The 25,694-nt window shown below is 40.0% G+C and overlaps 1 protein-coding gene across 1 annotated transcript; it reads right to left on the bottom strand.

Moving 5' to 3' along the window:
* Positions 1 to 8,287: 8,287 nt before the first annotated feature.
* Positions 8,288 to 9,181, bottom strand: LOC121168075 (putative vomeronasal receptor-like protein 4). Its single transcript, XM_040997844.1, has one exon. It carries the CDS (start codon positions 9,179 to 9,181, stop codon positions 8,288 to 8,290), a length of 894 nt encoding a protein of 297 aa, XP_040853778.1.
* Positions 9,182 to 25,694: the final 16,513 nt, after the last annotated feature.

Here is a 25,694-nt window from a genome sequence, read left to right on the forward strand (position 1 = left end):
AGGAACCACGCTCAGTGCTGAGTAACAGATCTCCAACAATCTGACACATGAGAGATTTTACCTCACAGTAGTGGGGCCGCACAATAAAACATGCTATTTTCCAGCAGAGTACTACATTTTGTTATTATTTTTGTTATAATAGAGTTTTTTGTGAAAAGCAGAATCAGAAATTTTAAGAGAAAAATGTTCCATAGAGAAAATAGAATGTGTACAAATATGTTAAAATATAGAAAGCAGGGGAAGTGACACATCAGAAGTTGCACACTTTGTAATCTCACTACTGGTTTGGAGAACATGTAGAATTTTCAGGAAATTCAAGCTATGTGTGCTTGAACACATGGGCCTGTCCTTCATTATAAATAGGGGTTTGGAGATGTGGATAAAAGGCATATTGGGGCAGCAATAATCAATAGCTTAAATGTATTTCCTGACATTCTCATAATTGTCCCATCTACAGTGTCTTCTATGGTGATGAAGTTTCATTGTTTGATATCATCTGATTTCTATTGTTGTTTTGTTGTCTATGTCTTTGAGGTTACCTCCAAAATAGTTTCCTTTTATTCATGTTTTAATGTTTGCCCTCTATTTAGCAAAATAAATCACTTGTACTGTTATCTTGAAGTGTCTCCCTGTCTTTTTTTTAATATAAGTAGTCCCATATTTTTAGGATTTACATCTACAGCCCTTTGATGCATTTTGGGTTTTTGTACAGGGTTAGTGGTGGGAGCATCAGTGTCAGGGTTCAGTGTTCTCCATACTGATATCCAGCATTTCCAGCACAAGTTACTAAAGGTAGTTCTTTTTTTTTTCCTCAGTTCATATTCTGTGGATCTTTGATGGGAATAAGGTAAATACGCATGTATTGATTGATTAGTGGGATTTCTATCTAAACCATTGATGTATGTCTCTGGTTTTATGTTGCTTTTATTAAAATATTTTGCAAATGTCTTGAAATCAGTTATTTTGATGCTTTCAGATATTATTTTCATTAAAACTTGCTTCACAAATAGGTCATGCAATATGTGACCAGATTTGGGAAGTATGTAGCTTTCATCCTACCAGTAGACAGTATTTTCATGCACAGCTTATGTAAATGCAACTTTTTATTTCACTACAAAACAAGTGAATGGTGTTGTAATGTTCTGGCATTTTGAAGAAAAAGACCTGCTTCTTTTAAAGTAAATATAATTCTTTCTTCTGCAGTTTTCCAACAGAAAAAAAAAAAAAACAACTTGCTTTGGCAATTAGGGTATTTTGACATTCTGTCCTTTCCTAAAAATTTTAGTGTATTTTTCTTTTGGAGTTCTGCAAAGAAGATCATTGGTATTCTGATGGGGAGTTAGTGAATCTAATTGACAATGCAACTAGTTGAAGCTTCTTTCTTTGAAAGTTCATGTTACACATTGGGTGTATACAACTACTTCTGATTTTTGTGGGTTGATTTTGTATCCTGATACAGTCATCGGACTCATACATTTAATCTAAGAATTTTTGGTAGAGTCATTAGGGTTTTTATTAATGAATAGTATCATGTCACTTTAAAACAGGAGTAATTTTACTGTTTCCTTCCATGTTTGTAATCTATTTGCATTTTTCTCTTGCCTATGTCTTTGACTAAAACTACTGTGTTGAATAATCAAAAGAAAGAAAGTGCATTCTGTCAGCTTCCAGAATTAAGTGGGAATCATTTCAGCTTTTTCCCTATTCAGCACAATGTTTGCTAAAGTTTTATCATAGGATTTTTTTTTAAGATTTATTTTTATTATTTTTATTGGAAAGGCAGATATACAGAGAGGAGAGACAGAGAGGAAGATCTTCCATCCGATGATTCACTCCCCAAGTGAGCCGCAACGGCCGATACTATGCCAATCCGAAGCCAGGAGACTCTTCCGGGTCTCCCACGTGGGTGCAGGGTCCCAAAGCTTTGGGCCGTCCTCGACTGCTTTCCCGGGCCACAGGCGGGGAGCTGGAAGGGAAGCGGGGCTGCCGGGATTAGAACCGGCACCCATATGGGATCCCGGGGCTTGCAAGGCAAGGACTTAACCACTTGCGCCACCGCGCCGGGCCCTATCATAGGATTTTTCAGCTTTCATTATGAGGATTTTCAGCAGGAATGGGTGATGGATTTCATCATGTTTCTTTTCTACAACTATTGGGATGATAATCTAATTATTAGTATTCATTTTGTTGATGTTTTATATTTACTGACTATGGATGCTTTTTAAAATTTATTTTATTTTTGTTATTTAGTTGGAAATGCAGATTTACACAGAAATGATACAGAAAAATCTCCCAAGCCCTGTTTCACTCCCTTAAGTGGCCAAAAATGCTGGAAGCTAAGCCAGTCTGAAAACAGCAGCCAGGAGCCTCTTCTGGGACTCCCAAGGTTTTGGGTCATCCTCTACTGCTTTTCAAGGCCCCAAGCAGGGATTGGAAGTGGAACAGTCAGGACATGAAATGGTGCACTTAAAGGATGCTGCAAGCAAGGACAAAGTCACTGAGCCTTCATGCCTGGCCCATTGAGTGTGTATCTTGAATCACCCTGGATCATTTGGAATAACCCCACTTAACCATGGTGGACAATCCTTCTGTTGCACTCTTAGAGTTGATCTCCTGAGAAACTACAAAACTATACTAAAAATATTTGTGTTTGTGCCCATCAGACATGTTTTTTTTTCCTCTATGTTTAAACTGTCTCTCGTATCTCCTTTAAGGCTTATGTGACAGTGATAAATTTCTTTGTGCTTACGTTGGGAATCATCCATTTCTTCTATGATTTTATGAACTTTGCTTCACTGGGTACAGTGTTGGTGGGTTTTATTTTTTCTGTTTCTGAATTTACAATGAATGTCAGTTACTCTAAACTGTCTAATGTGTGCTGAAAAATTCACAGCTATGCTAACAAGAGCTCTTCAATTGTGATTTGGTGTTTTTCTATTGAAAATTTTGGAGTTCTCTATGTGTTTTTTAAATACTAGAGTACAATGTGTGGACTTGAGGATTTCTTCTGGTTATTTAATACAGGTCCCTTGGGCTTCTTAGGGATGTTAATATTTTTCAGCAGTTTGAGGAATATGTCAAATATTTGAATTTAATGCTTTTCTATTCAACTGTCTTAACTTCAGTGGAAGAAGTCCTGAATGCTTGTCAGTGTAAAACCAAAGCTAATTGCGATCCTATGGGAGGTCCCCAGGAGCAGTGAATACAGGAATGAATAGGCAGGAAATGCCCTAATCCATAGGTTAACAGACCTAGGGGAAAAAAGCTGTTAGAGGAACAAGTTGTGTATTGCTGTATTGTCTCTTGCTGTTGAAATGTAAATGGCTCAAGCCCCCTTGCCTGATGCATATGTGACAACATTTTATAAAAATCTGATAATGCTAATAATTTCAGCTATTGACCATCCATCAATAGTCCCTGCATGTTATTATCAGCATTGTCCACCAAATCCATCACTGCAAGACAGCGAACATACTTCTGTCTTCTACTTCAAGGATGCAAAATAACTGCATATTTCTTCATTTTATGGTGTCCTCAAAAATCTGAAATCTGTCTTTATTCTTTTGTTTGTGTGAATGGAATACTTCACATTCAAAGTCATGTATTTTTTTCCTCTGCTTGGTCTGATCTGTTTAAGCTTTCAAATGTATCTTGTAATTCATTTAATGAGATTTTCCATTATTTCTTCATGTTTTTTCAAGATCTCTCCATCTCATTAATTTATTATTCATATTAGGCATTGTTTCCCAGGATTTTCTACAAATTAATGCTCATATTCTTTGATCATCCTTGTAATCATTCTTTCAAATTCATTATGAAAATACCCTAAGGCATTAATGTCTTCTGTTGAAGGTTTAGTATTTTCTTGTTTTTTCACACTTTTTCTTTCCCTGCATTGACATTTAATAGATCATTTATCCTTTATTACTTCTAATGGGTGGCATGCATGGGGAAATAATTTTTCCAACAGATGTGTCTTCAGTTATCAATTTAACTTTGGTTTCAGTTGGATTGTACATTATTCCTACACCTTGCTTTGCTGTTGGAGTGTTGTTAGCAGTGGAGTTTTCTGGTAAACCTTGTCCCAATGCTTTGCTCAGAGACTGGCAAGGTACAGAGCATTGCCTTAATCATTCATGTAGCAATGAACTTCCTCTTTAAGTAAAGCTAAGAGTTTTGCAGAAACACAGACCTCCAGCTGCTGCCAATGGTTGTCAGAGACTTAGAGAATTCAGTGGGTACAGATCCTCTGTCTTCACTGGAGAGAGGTATCAGAGATCTAGGTTCTGGACTCAGATGTTCACAGAACTCCAAATTTCCCTAGAAGAACAGGGGCCATGGTGATGGTGATGGTTCTCGGAGTTTGCTAGATGCACAACCTTCCAGCTATAAACTGAAGAGTTGACATCATGAAAGCAGGGCTAACATGGACAACAGCACAGCTGGAAAAGCCCAAGACTCTACAGACTAAGAAGCTGCCACCATTGGAGCAGAATTACTGCTTGAAATGAGCCAGGCATTTGAACTGGCCACATCTGGTGGGGAATCTGGGAGGGAATCACAGAAGGCCTGCTCATGAGTCCCAGTGTGCCTGGGCCATAACAATAAGAAAAAGTGAGCTGTTGAGGAGGAGAGGAATGGTCCAAATAGCTGACCTTACTGGGCCCCTCCTGACTACTGTGGATTCCTCTTGAACCTAGCACTGCCGATGTATGTTGTTTATGTAGAGGTTATTGAGGTTCTCCTCTTAATCACCTGAAATTTGGATTTCCCCCTCCAACTGACCATGGATCTGGGTTGCAATTTGACTTTTGTTTCTTTCTCCAAACTACCATCCAGAGCTTCATAACTTGCATGGTTCCCATATTCCTTTATTGGGTTCCAGTGTTCTTTCCTGGGTGTATCCTCCAAAATCTAAATTTCTAGTTGATATTTTGTTTATTCACTGTGGAAGAATAGGTGAATTTGGGGCACATTTATTTAACAATCTTGCACACCTTCTCATAATATTTAGAAACAATGATCAACAATTTTAAGGGTGGGTCTTCACTAGAGTTTGTTAATCTCTTCCCCTGAAGAAACTGAAGCCAGGGGAACTGGGGAGATACAGAACCAAGGTAAATATCATCACAACATACTTAAGGTACAGACTGTCTGCATGACTTAGATTCTAGCTTTGCCTTGATCATAGAGCTAAAGCATTCATTTTGCATATTTCCCTATTTTCCAAGCATAGTTTCTCTTAAAAAGTAAAAAAAATTATGTTGTACCTCTTAGACGATGGATTTTTTTTAATTAATTTATTTTTTTATTAATAAAATTTATTTTGACATTCTTTACATACTTAGTTAGAGAAAGAAGGTTCAAGGGCTACAGGAAAGTGGATAATACTAGTATTTTTTCCATATTGTTACCTTCATGTTTAAAAGGGGGGTATTAAGGGAGAAGGCCCACCCAATTTCCCACCCTCCCCAGGTCCCGGGTGTAGGGCATGCGCTGAGGTTCTTGCTCAAGTGGTTTTGATATTGCAACAGTTATGAATCGCTGTCAATCTTGCCACTCCAAGCACTATAAGGTCTTTGAAAAATCCACTGATTGACATAGTCCATCATAGCTGAGATGGTTGGTTGACCCGTTCTGTCTTCTCTCTTTTCTTCGTTAGGGTTCTGAGTCCAGCATTTAGATTAGGAAGATCTCCAAAGAAACTTCTTGTATGTGCTAACAAGTACAGGGCCTGGCACCGTCCATCGCTCCAATCAGCTGGTGGTTGTAATTGCTGGGTTGGTTCTGTTTTCACTCCCGACTTCCACTGGAACCAATGGGTGTTGCAGTCCAGCCTGGTTCTGCCCAGCACATAATTGGCCCTCACCTAAACCAGTGGGAGCTGCAGCCTAGTTGGAGCAACCCACAATAACCCCCACCAGGACCGCCCCTACCCTGGTTTGCCAGTAAGTGTAGCAGTAATCCAGTCTGTCCCACACCCCATTCCACCCCAGCCGCTGTTTAGTTTTATGTCCTCCCGTGGAAGTGGTAACCCAAGAGGGATGAGCCCACTATTACCCTCCCAGGCCTCTCCCACTCCCAGATTCCAATTGATGCTGCCCAAACAAACCTCGCCCACTTTAATTCTGTTTGCACCAGTAGGAATCATCCGCCCAGCCTGGCTTTTCCCTGATCTAGTCCACATGAGACACACAGGTGTGGTAGCTCTGCCTAGTCTGGTCTGCCCCCATCCCAGCCCATGCTCTCCTGCGGAAGTAGCTATCCTGCAAAGGAACCCTCCCTTATTCACCTGCTGGCTCTGCCTATTTCCTTTCTTGTTCTCAGGCTGGTTGGACGCTGCGGTCCCCTCCAGTACAGGCAACCTCACCTCGGCATTCCATAACGTGCACTAGTCTTTGTCGCAACCGATCCTGGGTCGACCCACACTGGTGCTTGGATTTGCCAGTGGATGATGTGGACAGATTCAGCCTGGTCTTGCCCCCACGTCAGCCAAGTGTATGCCAGTGGGTAGTTTTCCATGGCCTTTTCTGGGCTGTTTCCTATCGTGTTTCTTGCGCTTACCTGCCTGGTCTGTGTCCTGCCAGAGGAGTTGCCCAGGCTCCTCCATCAGAACCTCTCCCAATGCCAGGTTACACGCTTACCAGTGGGTCCATGAGCCAACCCTACTCAGTCCACCTCCTGTCATAGCAGGAACTGTGGCTTTTCCTGACTGGCCTTCCACCCAATCTGGTTCTTGCTGTTGGATGTTCCAGCCCAGCCATGGTTTGTCCATACCTACGTATGGCTCACACATGGCTCAGTAGGGGTTTGAGACCTTGCCTAGTCTATCACACATCTGCCCTGGTCCTCCAGAACACCAGGGGGAGTCGGGGTCCAGCCCGGTTCGGTGCATCCAATCCCAGTCCACACTTGTGCCAAGGGAGACTGCAACTGTATCCAGATCAGAACGCAGCCCCCCTTCCAGGCCACGCACCTCTTGGTGGGAACCTCAGCCCAGCTAGGGTTGTCCTCTTAGCTCCCTAACCGTGTCTGTTCCCAGCCATAGCTCACTCGCATGCCAGTGGTTGCTCTGACTCAGCTTGGCACAGCTCCTCACCTGTCCCAACCTCACTGTGGCTTCGTGTCCCTGGCTCCTGCAGACCAGTAGGTACAAGAGCCTAGCTTGGCATGACCTTTGTTCCCTCCTGGCTTCTAGTTTTACTTGTGGGCTAAGGTTTGCTCATTCGTACCAGATCTACTCTGTTCCCTACCAGTTGACACGTTAGCCAGCCGTTGGAGCTACTTTTGCAGGACAAGCCCCAAGCCCAGGCTTCTGCATGGACTGGTATTTGGTGCCCAGCATTATTAGTGATTACAAATTTTACAAAGGAAGAGTTACTGCCTGTTTCAGGTCCGAGAATCACAATGGGTTCAACCTGGAGCTAATTAAGCAGCAACTCAAAGAACCAAATCCCCAGAGCTCCCCAGCCGGGCGGCCAGCAGGCGGAGCCTGGCACCAATGGCGCACTGGCCGCCCAGACACGGCTCACCATGTGCCCATGGCGGCCGTCCGGGATCCAGGCATGAGACGCCCCGTCCTGAGACCCACCAGCTGCCAGGAGGCTGCTGGAGGTTTAAATTCCCAGGCCCAAGGTCGTGCCCCTCCCAAATCCCCTTCACCGCCCAATGAGGGCGGCGGGTGGGTGCCGGACCTGCCCAGTCCCAGAGGCCTCCCCCCTCGGGTCTACTCACCCCAAAGGAAGCAGCCTCTGGAACCCAGCAGGCCGGACACGGCTCACCATGTGCCCATGGCGGCTAGACGATGGATTTTCAAATGGATAATTTGTTCTACAAAACAAAATGTCCCTTTCACCTCACTGCTTTATCTAGTCAATAATCTGTCATGATAGATACATGAAAATTTATTTCATAATTTGATTAATAAATTCTAAAATTATATACATACATATAATATGCATATATAGTTAACAAATATGCAATTAATATATACAGACTTAAGATTTAGTTACTTTGTGAAGTACAGAGATCTAAGCATTAATTATCAAAAGGAGGTTCATAAGAGCACAATCAAAAAATGCTTTTCTTTATGGTATTAGGACAATATAAGGGGCAGGAATTTCAATACATGGAGAACTTTGAATTATTAGAGGCATATAGACATCAAAAGTGTTAAATTATAAAAATATTAAGATTAAAGTTAAAACACAAATACTATTTATACTACATTAAAATCTTATAATTTTATTAATAACTGGATACAAAAATTACATTTTAAGACCAGTCATTATTTTAAGATTGTTGCCATATCAATCACATTATGCAGAATGTCAATTAGTCTTTTATCAGAACTAATAAGCACCAAAGGACTGACAGTGGCATAGACATTTTCCACCATTATCTGGAAATCCAAGACCACAGATTCATATCTCCACAATGTGGTTGAGAAGGATGAGATGATGCTATCCACACAGCACATAATCACAAAGAAACTCACCAGCACTAGGACAGTACAGGTGGCCCTTTTTATTGGAATGATTCTTGGGGAAATGCTCATGCTGTGTAGGTACTCAGACTTCCTCTGATGCCTACATAGGCAAACTACCATGTACATGCTGGAGAGCAGCATCATTCCTACAAATAAGCCACTCTGGGACATTCCAAGTGTGAAAAGCAGTGTCATGATGATGGATTTCATTGAGGAAAGTGAGCAGTACTTACTGACATTGAGTAGATTGATCCCATTGCAATGAGCTACAGTGTAGCTGATCACATAGCTATTGGTATACAGATTGAGGGACCAAATGCAGAAGAAAGCAAAAACAATATAACTTGTGAGTTTATGTTTAAATCTTGACAAGCAGAAGGAGCTTGGACTGATGGTGATGACCTGAATGATGCTCAGGAGGCAGGTGGTGGAGATGGAGAGACCCCTCATCACCCTACTCAGGTAGAACAAAAGCTTACACTTCAATTCATTTGGAAAATTCCACAATTGGAACATGTCTTCAGATAAAATATCCAGTGTAGTAAGTAGCATCACTATGTGGACAAAGGCCAGGTGACAGGTGGTTATATCAGTGGGCCTAAGCCTATGAACCTGTTGGATTGTGAAGATGTGGAAGATGAGGAAGAAGGCATTGGCTAAGATTCCTGTGCCAGCTTGAATAAAATGTACCATATTAAATGATAACATAATTGGATATTTTTGTACATATCAGCATACTGGAAACATTTTACATACCTATAAAACAAAAGACATACCTTATATTATATATGATCTTTTCTTTTTTATGAAAACCATCACAAATCATCATTTTTATTTTACCCACTTATTATAATGAATTCTGAATATTTAGAAACTTCTGAATTTAAAATTTCTCCACTACTTTTCTATAGCAAATGTTTCATCACTGAAATATTGGGAGGATTACCCCTAATTCATGTCCCTCATTCTTTAATTGTTCACCATACCTGAAACAGATTTGCTCCTACACATTATCAAATGTCCTCATTTTCCCATGAGGCTGAACTTCACATACAATTGAGTGAGAAAAACAACCCTGGTAACTGAGTGAACATTGACAAGTGATGTAAAACTTTTACATGACGTTTCTTGAAACATGCCTTATCCTCATCTAATTGCTGTCTACGTATGTCATATGGGTAACCCTCAAACTTTCATTTATTATTTCTTTGAACTTCAATGCTAATTTTTTTATCCTATATTTTGATGTGAGTAATCTGGTGATGGCATAATAGAACTATTAGTGAATTTTTAATAAATACTTATTTACCTGAAAGAAATGACAGTAAAAGTTTGGGCATGGTGACCTATGTTAATCACATTGTAAATAGGAATTTTGTTCTTCCTTGAACATACACTTTCAAAAATCTGAATATACAACTCAGTTCTCAATGCATGAAGTAACAAGCTGGGGTGTCTAGGGCTGAGGTGAAGTCACAGCGAACAATCAGGAAATAGAATGTGCAGACTATTTACACCCTCCTTATTCTGGTTTTCATAATAAACTCCAAGGTGTTTATGTAATCACAGGTCTTGGTGAAGAAAATACCAAAATGTAGTGGGCCAGGAAGCAAAAACATCAGTGATGAACTCTCTGGGCTTGCATTAGATATGTGCGTGTAACAGCATAAATGTAACAATAGTAAGTAACCATCTGTAACAATTTAAGGGGCAGTTTGTATGTAAGTACATTTTAAACATGATTTTTCAAAAGGAAAAAAATAAGGCAGGAGAGAGTGGGCCTGGTGCTGTGGCCTTGCAGCAAAAGTCCTCACCTTGATTTGAACGTACCACGATCCCATATGGGCTCCGGTTCTAATCCCAGTTGCCTCACTTCCCATCCAGATCCCTGCTTGTGGCCTAGGAAAGCAGTCAAGGAAGGCCCAGTGCCTTAGGACCCTGCACCCACGTGGGAGACCTGGAGAAAGTTCTTGGCTCTTGGCTTCAGATTGGTGAAGCACTGGCTGCTGCATTCACTTGGGGAATGAATCATCAGCTAGAAGATCTTACTGTCTCTTCTCCTCTCTGTATATCTGAATTTGCAATAAAAATAAATAAATCATTTTCAAAAAAAACGCAGGAGAGACAAGAGAGACAGAGAAAAGAGACACAAGTGGACAAAATCTTCCACCTAATAGTTAAGTCTCCCAAATGTTTACTTAAGTGGTGGCACCAGCATTAATTTCATCATAAGTTTTGCCATATTTCTTCAGATACATAATATTCACCAAATCATATTGTGTTAGGATTCCATAATGGTGCCAGTTTGTGTCTCAGCTCCCCTGCTTCCCTTCCAGCTCCCCACTTGTGTCCTACGAAAGCATTCATGGTTGGCTCAAAGCTTGAGACCCTGCAGCTGCATAGGAGACCCGGAAGAGGCTCCGGGTTACAGATTCCTGTCTTTGGGCTTGCTCAGCTCTGGCCACTGTATCCACATGGGGAGTGAATCAGTGGATAGAAGAGTTTCCTCTCTGTCTCTCCACCTCTGTGTTTATCTGACTTTCCAATAAAAATAAATAAATCTTTTTTAAAAATTCTGATGAAGAGATGCATGGCACTAGCTTGAAAGTGTTTATTGATGGAATTGAATCAACTGGCAGAATCGTCAGATAAACATCTTTTTCACTATGATTAGAACCACACAAGGATTTCTTTAATAAAATTTACAAATTCAAGAGCAAAAAATAAGTGAGCATTCATTAGAAACAAATTACTTTAATGTGTCACTTATTCTTTCAATAAAACAAAGTTTCATAATCTCAAAATTTAATTGCCAAGTCCTTTGAGAAAAATATGAACTAAGACAATTACCATTAGAGATGGAGGAGACAAAAACTACAGCGGGACAAACATAAACTGTGGATCTGAGGAAACCCAAGCATTCTCTCAGAAATGCTCTCTAAAATTGCATTTTAAAAGCATTATAATCAAATAAGCACCAGGAGGGATAAAACCATGTTTCAAGGGCTAATCACCTGCACATCGCTCCAAGAAGGATGTGACAGCCCTAGCAATCCTGCCAAATAGTGAGTTCATGGAAAAATGAAACCAAGCACTATGTTCTTTATCCTCTAGTGAAACCTGCTGTGTCCATGGTGCCTGAATTCCACCCTCCTTAGGCCATGAATGCAGGAATTTTAAAATCAAAATTTTAAAACCTTGTATTTGGTAATATTTTTAAAACATCAATAGATGTTATGCTGATGTAGCCAAAAATGCATACTCCCTGTCAGTTTGCTATTGTTATCCATAACAATATCATGTTTGCTTCCTATTTCTATTCCACTTCAAATATTCTTAAGCACTAGAATTCCACTGTGTCTCAAATTAGACAATACACTTTGGCAAGTTGTGAAATTCTTGCTGCTAAATTTAAATTGAACAGAAAATTGAATAACATAAATAATTTAAAGATGAAATGCAAATTGAATCATGTGTAGGAAATGAAGAATATTGATGTGATCACTTCCCATCATGCGTATAATTCTCATCATGTGTTATAAATTATTTCTCTCTCGTCTGTAAACATTCCAACATTCTAATGGTTACAAGTTTATTCATTTTAATTTTGCTACTTTAATATTGTATGACACATTTTCAAAGGGTCAGGATTTCCTTTCCCCTTTTCTCAAATCCCCCCCACAAGTCCTCCATATCATTCTGATATTTAAGTTCATCCTGATATTGCGGGTCTTGACAATGGCAGAGTTTATTGTTCTATTGTCAATATATATTTAGCAGGTTCATTGAGAGTCTGAGGTTTGGAAAGAGAGATAAATATTGCATTCCCTCTTCACATTTGGTTATGATAGTCCCTATTGCACTGTCACTATGCATCACCTTAAATGAAACCTATAAAACAAAGTCAACAATAGGAAGAAAACTAGGAAATGTACCACACAAACTCAAATAGCATGCTGTTGATTGATCATGCAATCCATCGCTGAAGAAATGAAAAAGAAAATCAAAACCTTTTTGAAGAAAGCAACACTACTGTATGACCTATGATTAGGTGAGGTATTTAATAAGAAAATACAAAGCATTTTAAAGAAATAAAAATAAAAATATCACAGCCCATGAGAAGTAGGAAAAACTGTTGAAAAGGCTGTTGATTCTATATTGAACATGAAGATTGCCTTATTGCAGAGAGAACATATGATATTTGCCCTTTTGGAATTGGCTTAATTCACTCAACATAATGTTAATTTTAAAAACTAAATACTAAAATTAAATCTATTTAAAGAAAGCATTTGAGGGGCTAATGTGATGGCTTAACTGGCTAAGCCTCTACCCTCAAGTGCAGACATCACATATTAATGCCAGTTCATGTCACAGCTGCTATACTTCCCACCCAGCTCCATGCTTATGACCTGGGAAAGCAGCAGAGCAAGGACCAAAGCCTTGGGACCCTACTACCACTTGGGAGACCCATAAGAAGCTCCAGGCTCCTGGCTTCTAGCTTTGGATCATCTCAGCTCCAGCCATTGTACCCATTCGGGGATTGATTCAGGAAATGTATATATCTCTTTTTCCTTCTCACAGTTATGATACTTTTGCTATAAAATATAAAGTCATACAGTCTTTCAAAAAAGAAATTACTTGATCTTTTGCTGCTTACTTTCATGTATTTTGCCTAAACTAATTTCATAATAATAGAAGACAATATTTATAGAAATTTTATGGTAAGAAAATTATGTTATCAACAAGAAGTGAAACAGAAACTTTCTCATGGTTACCCATTAAAAACACTATCATTTAGGATTAAAATTATTTACATGTTTTATGTATCCATGAGGTAAAAGACTGCTAAAATATCCTGAAACATCTTAAATTCCAAACATTGCAGAACAAAATAAATATCACCAAAGCATATTGAATTAGTTCAGGTTTGGTCCATCTCATTAGCTAAAACTTAATTTAAATACATAAGTTAAATTGTAAATATATTAGATTGAGTGAAATTGAATGCAACTCCAATTCAAGACTGTAAAAAAATCATACTTTTCCAAAGCTTTTCCCATATATACACTTACACAATTCATAAAATTAATCATTTCATCAATCCAATATTGATATCATGAGCAGAGAATTTTCCTGAAAATTATCCTACATCCTCCAGCACACACCTGCTCTTGAAAATTTGTCTGCAAGGCAAAGAAAAAGATACTCACCCAGCAAAGCCTCTGATGTGAATCCGTTTTGAGATGAATCCTCAAGATGTGGTTATAGGAAAGGGATGGCACAAGCTTATCTCCCTCCAGTTCCATAGCTGTCATTTCACCTGCAGAAACAGGACAGCCCTGGCCTTGGCATCCTTAGAATAACAGCTACTCCAGGGAAAAAGTGAACTTCCCTGGTTCCTAGGAGAAAATGGAGGAGAGCAGCTGGGTTCAACTCTCCTCACCTGTGGCCTCAATTCTCCAAGGAGGCCTGCCTGGGCAGGTCATCTGCTCTCAGTCCTTGTCAACAGACAGAAGAAAACAATAAGCTTGACTTCAGGGCAAGTGCAAGCCACAGCTTATTTCTCAAGCAATTCCCCTCTGCTCCAGGAGTTTTGTAGTGGCATAAACACTGGTTTGATTGTGATGTCATCATCTAAGGAAAACAACACAGCTCATGGAAATCAGGAAATAATTAATCCAACCCAGGAAAAACCAGAGGATACATCCCTGAGCCAGAACACCTGCATGGGTAGCAGAATGCAATGCACATTCCCTCCACTTTATTACACTCCAGGACAAGTTCATTTCTGGAAGACAGAAAGAGTACCATTGATTTCAGCAGCACAGAGGATAACATATTGTAGATGTCATAGCTTCTATTCTGTGTTGTGCCATCTCTCCCTCAGTCTCCTCTGTCAGTTTCACTCCATCCATTATTTCACACACTCCCAATTTAAAAAAAAAAAAATGACACTCTACCATCTGTCCCCACCAATCACAGCTTTGTTATGACTGGCTTGAATGTGAATCTTTAACCCAATACGAACCACTATGTTCTTTGATCTCTTGATGAATTCAATGCCACATGATTTTAAAGTAATGGTATTTTTATTCTTCAGAAGCATATCCACACCTGCACACAACCTCTCAGACTTAGATCCGTTCTGGTGGATCTTTCAAGCATCCTCTTTGATCTAGTCTGGAAGAGTTATATATCTGAGCTGTGGGAGGCCCATCATTTCCAGTTTAATATGAATGTTGTTAGTCTGAGATGGTGACTGCTGTGGAAGCAGGCATGCTAGGTTTGCCCTGCCTGGCACACATTGCACCTGTTCTCACTAGTACTGGTACAGTTGTCCCTGAGCACAGGAAACTCAGAATGATATAACGAGGAATAATGAGAAAATCTTAACTTGAATGAAGTAAAATATTCACTTTCAGATGTGATGAAATTGATGCATATGCTAAAATTATTTTTAAATTTTTCCTATTTAATTTTATTTTTCTGGGATGGATATTCAAGGATGCCATGATATATGATGATTTAACTTCACTTGATATTTAAGGTTATCTAATGGACATACTGTGTTAGCATTTTTATTTACACTTTTTTATTATTATCATTTTATGATACCATTCAATAGGCCTTATGATTTCCCATATTCCCACCCAAGGTCCCCTCCCCTCCACTGAGTTACCCTATATTACTTCTATAGTATAGTTCTTCATAAACAGTCACATGTCCATTATTGCAGGCATGGACAATGACAGAGACTCAAACATCTATTTTTAAAGATTTATTTATTTATTGGAAAGTCAGATATACAGAGAGGAGGAGAGATGGAGAGAAAGATTTTTCATCCAATGATTCACTCCCCAAGTGAGTGCAACAGCCGATGCTATGCTGATCCAAAGCCAGGATCCAAGAACTTCTTCCGGGTATCCCACATGGGTGCAGGGTCCCAAGGTTTTTTGGGTCATCCTCGACTGCTTTCCCAGGCCACAAGCAGGAACCTGGATGGGAAGTGGAGCTGCTGGGATTAGACCTGGCACCCATGTGGGATCTCAGTGCATTCAAGGCGAGGACTTTAGCTGCTAGGCCATGCCGCCGGGCCCCAAAACACCTATTTCTAGGGCATAGTTAACAGTTTCATTGGAAGTCACTCTTTGATCTAAAAACAGAGCTGGAGATCAATTTCCCTTGCTTTCATAACTCATGGAAATCACTGTGCTTTTAACCCCATGACGTAATCATGAATCTGTTGTTTTCAGTTACCTCTAAAATTCTATTGAATGGATGTGAGGAACAAATTTACTTGTAGTCTATCCCAATTTCTGAATCCTCATGTCCGATGTTTCCTTAATATTTAAGGGGTATGATTGTGGTGAGGTAGGCATGTAGTTCAGGGTCATGACTTTGGAAATCATTTCCCCATCACCTAGGTGTTCCCTCCTGCCCACCTGTGACTCTCACCTATCACCTGAGAGGGTGCGGCAATTCATTGGCTCACTCTTGGTCATGAGCTTCTGTTGCTTTGACACTCCAACTCTTGGGCTCCCCATTACAGAGCATAGTATCTCTGTGTCTTTATTCCCCTACCTCTGTTTACTGCTTGGGTGGGACAATGAAAATAGCAATGGTAAGATGCTTTGTATTTCTATTTTGTGTACTGTCAGGAGTTCCACAGAGGTAAGGCCTATCAGTAGTGGAATGTGGGCAGAAAATACTTGGAAAGGTGAATGCCTGCAGCTTTGTGTGTCTAGGTTATTCATTGAATGTTTGTTAAGATAACTTACATTGTTGGGGAAGATGGAACATAGGAGTTAAGCTTAAAAAGCTTAAAGGATGGATTTGAGGGTAATTTGTTCCTCTTGGGATTATGATTGATTTGATTATGATTATTGAATTTCCAGATGCACTTGAGATTTGCTTTTTCTAGTGGGTCCTGTTATCACCAAACTTGGCTAATACAGACTCCTTAATAAACCTTAGACATGTCTGTTGTCATCTGTTTTGCACCCCACAAAGAACTATCAAAAGCAACCTGTAATTAAAACAAACGTAACTAATCTACATAAATAAAAGAATGCAGAAAAAAATATTTCTATTATTAGACAACATGTAAACACATGTGACCCATTGGACATATGATGAAGACATAGCTTAAATTCTTGACTATAAATGATTTTATTTCACACCTGTTTTATACAATCTAAAATACCTAGACATATTATTAAAGAATAACGAATGTGATATGCCTCTATACTTCACTCTTCTTATTTTTCATTAATAGTGGAGTTCTATTTTGTTATAGTAATCATCATGCCTATTTTTGTGACAGTACCAGGATGTTTTTTCCATAACTGTCCTTAGTAAATCTTGAAGTCTGCATTGTGATGCCTCCACCTTTGTTTCTTACTATTTAACATTGCATTTTTAATCGCTTGCATTTGCATATGAATGTAAACATAAGTTTACTTCTATAATTGAGGAGAATATCCTTATTATTTTGATAGGCATTGCATTAAATCTGTAGATTGCTTTCTATAACATAGATATTTTAAACAAACCAATTCATAAATATGTAAGATTTTTCCAAGTTTGGTGTGCTAATTTCTCTCTATATATATTTTTTCATTGTAGCTGTCCTTCACACCCTTGGATAAATTTATTCCAATGCATTTAATATTTTCAGTTATTGTGAAAGAGGCTGATCTTGTAAATTTTTTCTCAGCCATGGGATTGTTTGTATTTATGCAAAGGCTACTGATTTTTCTGTTAATTTTATATCCTGAAATTTAATGAAGTAATTTATTACTTCCAGCATGAGCAGACACTTTTTGAAAGAGCAAAATTAGATTCAAACATTTAATAGTATCTAGGTTGTTGCCAAGTTGATTGTGCTGCAATGAATATCCAAGTTCAGGCTGTTTTCTCATGTGCCTGTATACGTTCTTTTTTTTTTTTTAAAGATTTATTTTTATTATTTTTTTATTGGAAAGGCGGATGTACAGAGAGGAGAGACAGAGAGGAAGATCTTCCGTCCGATGATTCACTCCCCAAGTGAGCGCAACGGGTCGAGGTCGATACTATGCCGATCCGAAGCCAGGAGCCTCTTCCGGGTCTCCCATGTGGGTGCAGGTTCCCAAAGCTTTGGGTCGTCCTCAACTGCTTTCCCAGGCCGCAGGCAGGGAGCTGGAAGGGAAGCGGGGCTGCCGGGATTAGAACCGGTGCCCATATGGGATCCCGGGCGTGCAAGCCGAGGACCTTTAACCACTTGCGCCACCGCGCCGGGCCCTGTATACGTTCTTTTGAATATATTCCCAGGAGTGGGATTGCTGGGTCATATGGTAGTTGAATTTTCAGTTGTCTGAGTATTCACACCAATTTACCAAGTGACTGCACACATCTAGCATTCTTCCAGCGGTGGAGTAGGGTATCTTTAGCCTCACATACTCAATAGTAGGTGTTGTTTATAGCTTTCAGTATATAGTCCATTCTCATAGAGGTGGAGTAAAACCACATTATGTTTTTTATTTGTATTTCCATTATTTCTTGGGAACTTGAACACTTACCATATGTTCTGTTAACCATTTGAATTTGTTCTTTGAAAATTCTCTGCTCGAATTCTTTACCCATTTCCTTTTTAAAAATAGATTTATTAGGCTTTCTCGAACATGGCCGCCTGAGGAGTGCAGGCGTAGAGAAGGATGCAGTAAAAGAGGGACAGGAAATAGTTGAGGGAAGTGAGGCAGACCAGAAAACTGCAGAGAAGAGTGCTTGAAGCTTCCCTGAACACCGAGCAACCAAGAAGAATCACGTAACTTGGAAGGAATCCAGAGAAAGAAAGCAGGGAACACAGAGATCTGCTCCAAATGTGGTGAGTCGCCCCAGGCAGGGGAAGTGCAAGCGGGAAACCTAGCTGACCGGAGGAGACAGAAAAAACTGGGCAGTCTGCCTTTCCTGAATATCCCCAACAGTGACAGCGACTTTCTGCAGGAGGGTCAAAGGCTTCAGTGCAGGGTGAACTAGGGTCTCACTCCTGAGCCCATGCCACACAGAGCCCAATCCTGCTCCAACCGCTCCACCCCTCCCCATGTCAGAATTTCCAGCCACCCGAGCAGCAAGTCTGCCTCAGGCTCCAGGCAGAATGGGCCTCGGGCGGGACCTGCCTTGGAAGCACCTTTGCAATAGTGCTGGCGACTTGGAGAATCTAAGGACCACAGCAAGGCAGGGAGAGCCAGGGTAAAGGGCCTGCAGGATCCTGCTCCCTGGGAGAGTCACATGGAGCCTGATCGATCCTGCTTGTGCCCCTCGCCCTGGTGGAGTTTCCAGCGACCCTAGTGGCAAGTCTGCCCCAGGCTTGTGCTCCACCCCCCAAACAGAATTCTCTGAAACTGAAACTGTGTGAGAATCTGACACTCCAATTAGCATAGGGGCTGGGCAGAACCCACCTACAGGCCCCCAGCAGCACGGCGCCTGGGGTGTGGCTTGGCTCAGGCTCTCTGCAGGATAGCACCTGGAGGCCCTTCAGTGTCCTAACACCTGGGTTTTGCACCAGGTCAGGGCAGCACTGCTCCGCACCTGCACGTCCTGAGGCAGCACAGGCCAGTGGCAGGCAATAGCAGGATTGTCCTTGGAGGCTCCTCAGCGCACTGGCACCTGGATTTTGCATCAGGGTGAGGAAGTGCAGAACCACACCTGAAAACTCCTAAGTAGTACCAGCACCTGAAGTCCCCATTAGCATAGGGGACAAGCGGAATGTGACAAGAACTGCTTGGAGGCGCTGATCTGTGCAACTGGTAGACACCCAGGGCACAGAAAATCAAAGGTGCTGTTTAGAGCATCTTGAAATTGCAGCTGCACTAGCATCAGCTACATGCAGGTGCCCAGGGCCCCAGTGAGCATAGGGGCAGGGAGATGTGCACCCTATCTGTCACAGTGGTGGGGAGCACCAGGGAAAAGAATCCCCAGCAGAGGCTGTAGAGAAAACAGTAGTGGGGGAGGGGCAGAGGCTTTAATGGGCCACAGTCCTGACACTTATAGACCAAGATCCTGGTGTCCTGAGGCATACTCCATCACAGGCCTTAGGGGAGCTGTGGGTCTCCCAAATCTGCCCAGACCAGAGACACGGAGTCTTGAAGCTACGAAGTGCTGCTACAATGCCCTACCCCTGAGGATGTACACAGGACAACGCCATAGCCAACAGGCTTTAGAGAAATCCAGCTACAGAGGGTTATATACATCCAGGGGTTAACAAAGCTACCCTACCCCCCACCCTCGCCAAACACACCCAGTAGTACTCAGGAAAATTCTCTTCTGTATGCAAACCAAATAACAGTAGCAGATTCACACCTACTCCAGACTACTGCACCGAGACCAGAAACTGTGAATAAACAAATCAGAGAATAAATCCCCCAAATCAACAGGAAACAATAACACAATGAGAAAAGGTATCAGAAAAAGTAATGATCCAGATGAGAGAGCCAGCTCCCCACCAAAAAAAGACCAAAAGCCAATATCTATTTCAGAGATGCAAGATTAAGACATGGAAGTTCTACCAGACAAAGAATTAAAAAAGCAATAATAATGATAAAATTCATCAGAGACAATGAGAAGAACTGGGAAGACTTCAAGGAATTCAAGAACCACATAGTCACAGAAATACAACAAGTCAAAAGCAAAATCCTTGACTTAGAACACAAAGTTGAGAGTCTAACCAACAGAATAAATACAGCAGAAGAGAGGATCTCTGAAACTGAAGATACACAGAATGAAAGCACCCAGCTCATTAAACAGCTGGAGACAAGTCTGAACAAAGCCAACAAGACCATACAGGAAATGAAAGACAACCTAAGAAAATCAAATATCAGGATTATAGGCCTTCCTGAAGGAGCGGAAAGAGAGTCAGGAATGCAAATGGTGCTCAACGAAATTATACAGGAAAACTTCCAAAACACTTGGAACATGAGCCCAGCCCAAATACAGGATGGACAGATAACTGCAAACAGACATGATCCAAAGAGATCTTCACCCAGACACTTGGTGCCCAAGTTCTACTCCAACAAAGAAAAAAAGAAAAAAAAAAGAATCCTGAGATAATTACAAAGCACAGAAAAGATGGCAGACAGAGGAAAACCAATCAGAATCACTGCTGACTTCTCTGAAGAGACCCTACAAGCAAGGAGAGAATGGACAAAGATCTTCCAAATCCTGAAACAAAACAACTGTCAACCAAGAATAATGTACCCAGCAAAGATCTCATTTGTATTTGAGAATGAAATCAGATACTTCCATAGCAAAGAGAAATTAGAATATGCCAGCACAAAACCAGCTCTACAAAATCTCCTAAGAAATGTGTTAATTCCAGAAAAAAAAAAAGAGGCAAACCATAAACAAAGATGGCAAACATGAAGGAATACCAACTAAAGCCCACACAAGGAGGGGCAATTACACAGATACCAACACCCACAAAAACACACTCGCATGGCAGGGCAAAATCGCAACCTCTCAATATTAACTCTTAACACAAATGGCCTAAACTCACCAATCAAAAGACATAGATTAACGGAATGGATCATCAAACAGGACCCAATTATCTGTTGCCTACAAGAGACACATCTAACCAGAAAAGATGCTAAGAAACTGAAAGTGAAGGGATGGAAAAAGATATTCCATGCCAATGGACAAGAAAAAAGGGCTGAGGTAGCTGTCCTAATTTCAGACGATATAGACTTCAATGTGACTAACATAAGAAAAAAACACTTAAGAAATGGGCATGGGCATGGGCAGACATTTCACAAAGGAACAAACCCAAATGGCAAACAAACATATGAAAAAATGCTCAAGTTCCCTGGCAATAAGGGAAATCCAAATTAAGACATCAATGAGGTACCACCTAACACCAGTAAGATTGGCCCACATTAAAAAAAAAAAAAAAACAAAAACAAAAACAAAAAACACACTTGTTGGCAAGGATGTGGGGAAAGGAAACCCTTCTCCACTGCTGGAGGGGATGCAGGTTTGTACAGCCTCTATGGAAATCAGTATGGAGAACACTCAAACAACTCAAACAACTCAAAATCTGCATACCATATGATCCAACAATAACACTCTTAGGAATATATCCAAAACACGTGTCTCATGACAAACCAACATGCACCCCTATGTTCATAGCAGCACAATTGATAATTGCAAAAACGTGGAAGCAACTGAAATGCCCAGAAGCGTAAGATTGGATAAGAAAGCTATGGTTCATCTACTCCATGGAATACTACTCAGCTATTAAAAAAAACAAAATGCAGTTCTTTGTGGCCAAATGGGCCCAACTGGAAACCATAATGCTAAGGGAAATGAGCCAATCCCAAAAGGTTAGATACCACATGTTTGCCTTAATTTAAGATGAAATGATGTCAATATGAAAAATAGTACCTGTAAAATGTAAAATTTTTTTAACATATTGGTTACTCAATACTATGTCCACTAATTCCATGACGTTGTGAATTGTTGCTGATATTATTATGTTGGGGCTTTTGATTTGTTGGGATGACATTCTGTCAGCTCCACCTTCAGACCAGAGATGGTCTCCATAAAAGCTGTTGAACTTATCTGGACAATAAGATGCTGGACTCTACGCTTGGTATATGCTTGCAATGAAAGAATCTCAATGAAAGAACTTAAATTGTGGCAATATAGCAAGGTGGAGGAATCCACCATGTGGGGAGGGTCGGGGGAAGGGAAGCAGGAATCCCAGTGTCTGAAAAACTGTATCACATAATGCAATGTAATAATAATAATAATAGTAATAAAACAGATTTATTGATTTTTATTGCAAAGTCAGATAAACAGAGAGGTGGACGTAGAGGAAGATCTTCTGTCCTCTGATTCACTCTCCAAGTTTCCTCAGTGGCCAGTGCTGCATTGATCTAATGCAAGGAACCAGGAATCTCTTTCAAGTATGCCATGTGGGTTCAGGTTCCTAAGATTTGGACCATCTTTGACTGCTTCCACAGGCCACAAGCAGGAACCTGCATGGGGAACAAGGCTCCCAGAACCATCACCCATATAGGATCCCAGAACACTGCAAGCGAGGGCTTTAGCTGCTAGGCCACTATGCTGGGCCCATTTGAGATTTTGTAACTTGTTTGTATTGTTTTTACTGTTTTTCTGACGTTCTTTGTACATTCTGGGTATTAGCACTTTATCTGCTGTGTAGTGTGCAAAGAGTTTCGCCACTCTGCTGCTTTTTGTTTGTTTGGTTTTTATTTTGTATATTGTTTCCTTTGCTGTACAGAAGTTTCGTAGTTTGATGTAACCTCATTTGCTTAATTGGGCATGGCTGCTTGTGCATTTATGATTTTTCTAGGAAGATCTTACCTATGCCTATGCCATGTAGAGTGTTTCCTGTAGTTACTTCTAATAGTTTTGTGTTTCCTGGGTGCAGGTTTCTATTCTTTATCCATTTAGATATGATCCTTGTATAAGATGAAAGGAAAAGGTGTATGTCTCAATTTTTTTAGAGTCTTCTATTTCTTTTTTCACTGTTTTAAAATTGTCCTGATAGAGTTCTTCCACATCTGTGCTTTTTGTGTCTTCTGTGCTATTTTGAATGGGACCATACTGAGTGGCTGTTTTTCAGCCCTGGAGTTGTTTGTATACACTAGGGCCATCAATTTGCTTTCATTTTTCTTTTTTTTTTTTTAAGATTTATTTTTATTATTTTTTTTTTTGCTTTCATTTTTCTTTTAAAGATTTATTTATTTTTCATGAAGAGGCGTGATGGCGGCATAGGGTACAGACATGTTTGATAAGACAGAGAATCTTTAGGCAGGAAGAAGTACAATAAGTAGATTACAGGGAAATAATAGGCACCGAAAATAACCCCACCCAAAATAACCCCAGGAGGTACTCAGACTTATCGGCCAGCAGGGGGCAACAACCTCAGTGCTGCCTACAAAATCAGTGCTGCTGACAAAGCAATTATTCAGGACAACTGTGTTTTCCAAATCCAGGGCACTGATTGAACATAATAAAAATAGCTTTTATACTTGTAGGTAATACACCATAGAGATGATTTTGTCAACCAGATTGGCAACTACAAAAGGTAAAAGACAAGACAAAGGCACTATTAATGTTACTCTCCAACAAATGAGCAAAAGCTTTGCCCACTCTGAGTTAACTGAGGAAGACATTGAGAAAATGAGGGGTAAAGAACTCAGAAAACTCATTGTAAAGCCTCTGGTCAACAATGAGAAGTACAAATAAGAGTCCAAAGAAGAAAAAGCAGTAATACATCAAATTAAGGCTGATATATCAGAAATTAAGAACATAGTGGAGCAAATGAAAACTACAGTGGAGAGTCTCAACAACAGAATGAATGAGGCATAAGAAAGAATTTCTGAATTGGGAGCTATTTCGTATCACCATAAAGAAACAAACAAAAAGCTGGAAGCAGAGCTAGGTCAAACTAAGAAAAGTATCCAAGGATTCAAAGATATGAGTAAGAGGTCCAACATAAGAGTTATGGGAGTTCCAGAAGGTGCAGAAAGAGAAGTTGGGATTAGAGATGCATTCAATGAAATAATAAAGAAAAACTTCCCTAATCTGAGCAAAGAATTGGAAAATAATATACAGGAGGGCTACAGAACTCCAAACAGAGTTGACCAAAAATGAACTTCACCATGACACATGATAATCAAGCTCTCTTCAGTTGAAAAAAAGAAACAAAAATCCTTAAATGTGCACGTGAAAAAAAATCAAGTGTCATATAGGGGAACCCCAATCAAACTCACAGCTGACCTTTCAGAGGAAACACTACAGGCCAGAAGAGACTGGAGTGACATATTCCAGATTCTAAAAGAGAAAATTTTTCAGCCCAAAATAACTTACCCTGCAAAGCTCTCCTTTGTCTTTGAAAATAAAATAAAATTCTTCCACAATAAAGAAAAACTTCAAGATTTTGTCTCATCTAAACCTGCCCTACAAATGATACTCAAGGATGTTCCCATGAAAAAAAGAAAGAAATAGCAACTACCAGAAACAAAGGCAAATGTGGAGAACATCCCACTAAAAGGCTAACAGAAGACTCAATCATAGAACAACACAGCTCCAAAATGATAGGACCAAACTGCCCCTTATCCATAATAACGCTGAATGTAAATGGCTTAAACTCATCAGTCAAACACCATAGATTAGAGGACTGGATCAAAAAACAAAACCCAGCTATCTGCTGCTTACAGGAGACACATCTCACCAACAAAGATCAGAGGAAATTGAAAGTGAAAGGATGGAAAAAGATATTCCAATGGTAAGGAAAGACGAGCAAGTGTAGCCATTCTTATATCAGATGACATAGACTTTGATGTAAAGAGCATCAAAAGAGATGAAGAAGGATACCACATAATGATCAAAGAATGCCTTCAGCAAGAAAAGATCAGCATGATAAATGTTTATGTTCCAAATGCCAAAGCATCTAGCTACGTGAAACAAATATTAATGAGCTTAAAGGGAGAAATAGACTCTAATACGATCATAGTGGGAGATCTTCCCCATTAACAAAAATGGACAGATCAAAAAGCCAGAAACTCAGCAGGAAACAATATAACGCACCCAAACTGTAGAGCAAATAGACTTAGTTGACATCTATCGAACCTTTCATCCTACACAGGATGCACTTTTTTTTTTCATCAGTACATGGAACTTTCTCCAGAATTGATCATGTTATATGCCAAAAAATAAGCCTCAGCAAACTTAAAAAAGTGGAAATCATACCATGCATCTTCTCAGACCACCAAGGGGTGAAGCTTGAGACCAAGAAGTCAAAAATCGAAACACCAAGGAAAACTTACAAACATATGGATATTGAATAATATGTTACTAAATGAGCAATGGCTTAGAGAGGAAATCAAGGGGGGAATTTAAAAATTGCTTTAAGCAAATGAAGGCTTCAACACAACTTATCACAACTTATGGGACACAAGCAAGGTGGTTCTAAGAGGAAAGTTCATTTCAATCAGTGCTTATGTCAAGAAATTAGAAAAGCACCAAGTAAATCAGCTAACCTTACAGCTGAAAGAACTAGAAACACAACAACAAAGCAATCCCAAGATTAGTAGGAAAAAAGAAATCATCAAAATAAGGGAGGAAATAAACCAAATAGAGACCAAGAGAACTATACATAAGATTAATCAATCAAAGAATGAAACAACAATCAACATGAGTCAGA

This window comes from Ochotona curzoniae, unplaced genomic scaffold, assembly GCF_017591425.1.
Source record: "Ochotona curzoniae isolate NIBS_2020 unplaced genomic scaffold, NIBS_Ocur_1.0 patch49, whole genome shotgun sequence".
NCBI lineage: Eukaryota > Metazoa > Chordata > Mammalia > Lagomorpha > Ochotonidae > Ochotona > Ochotona curzoniae.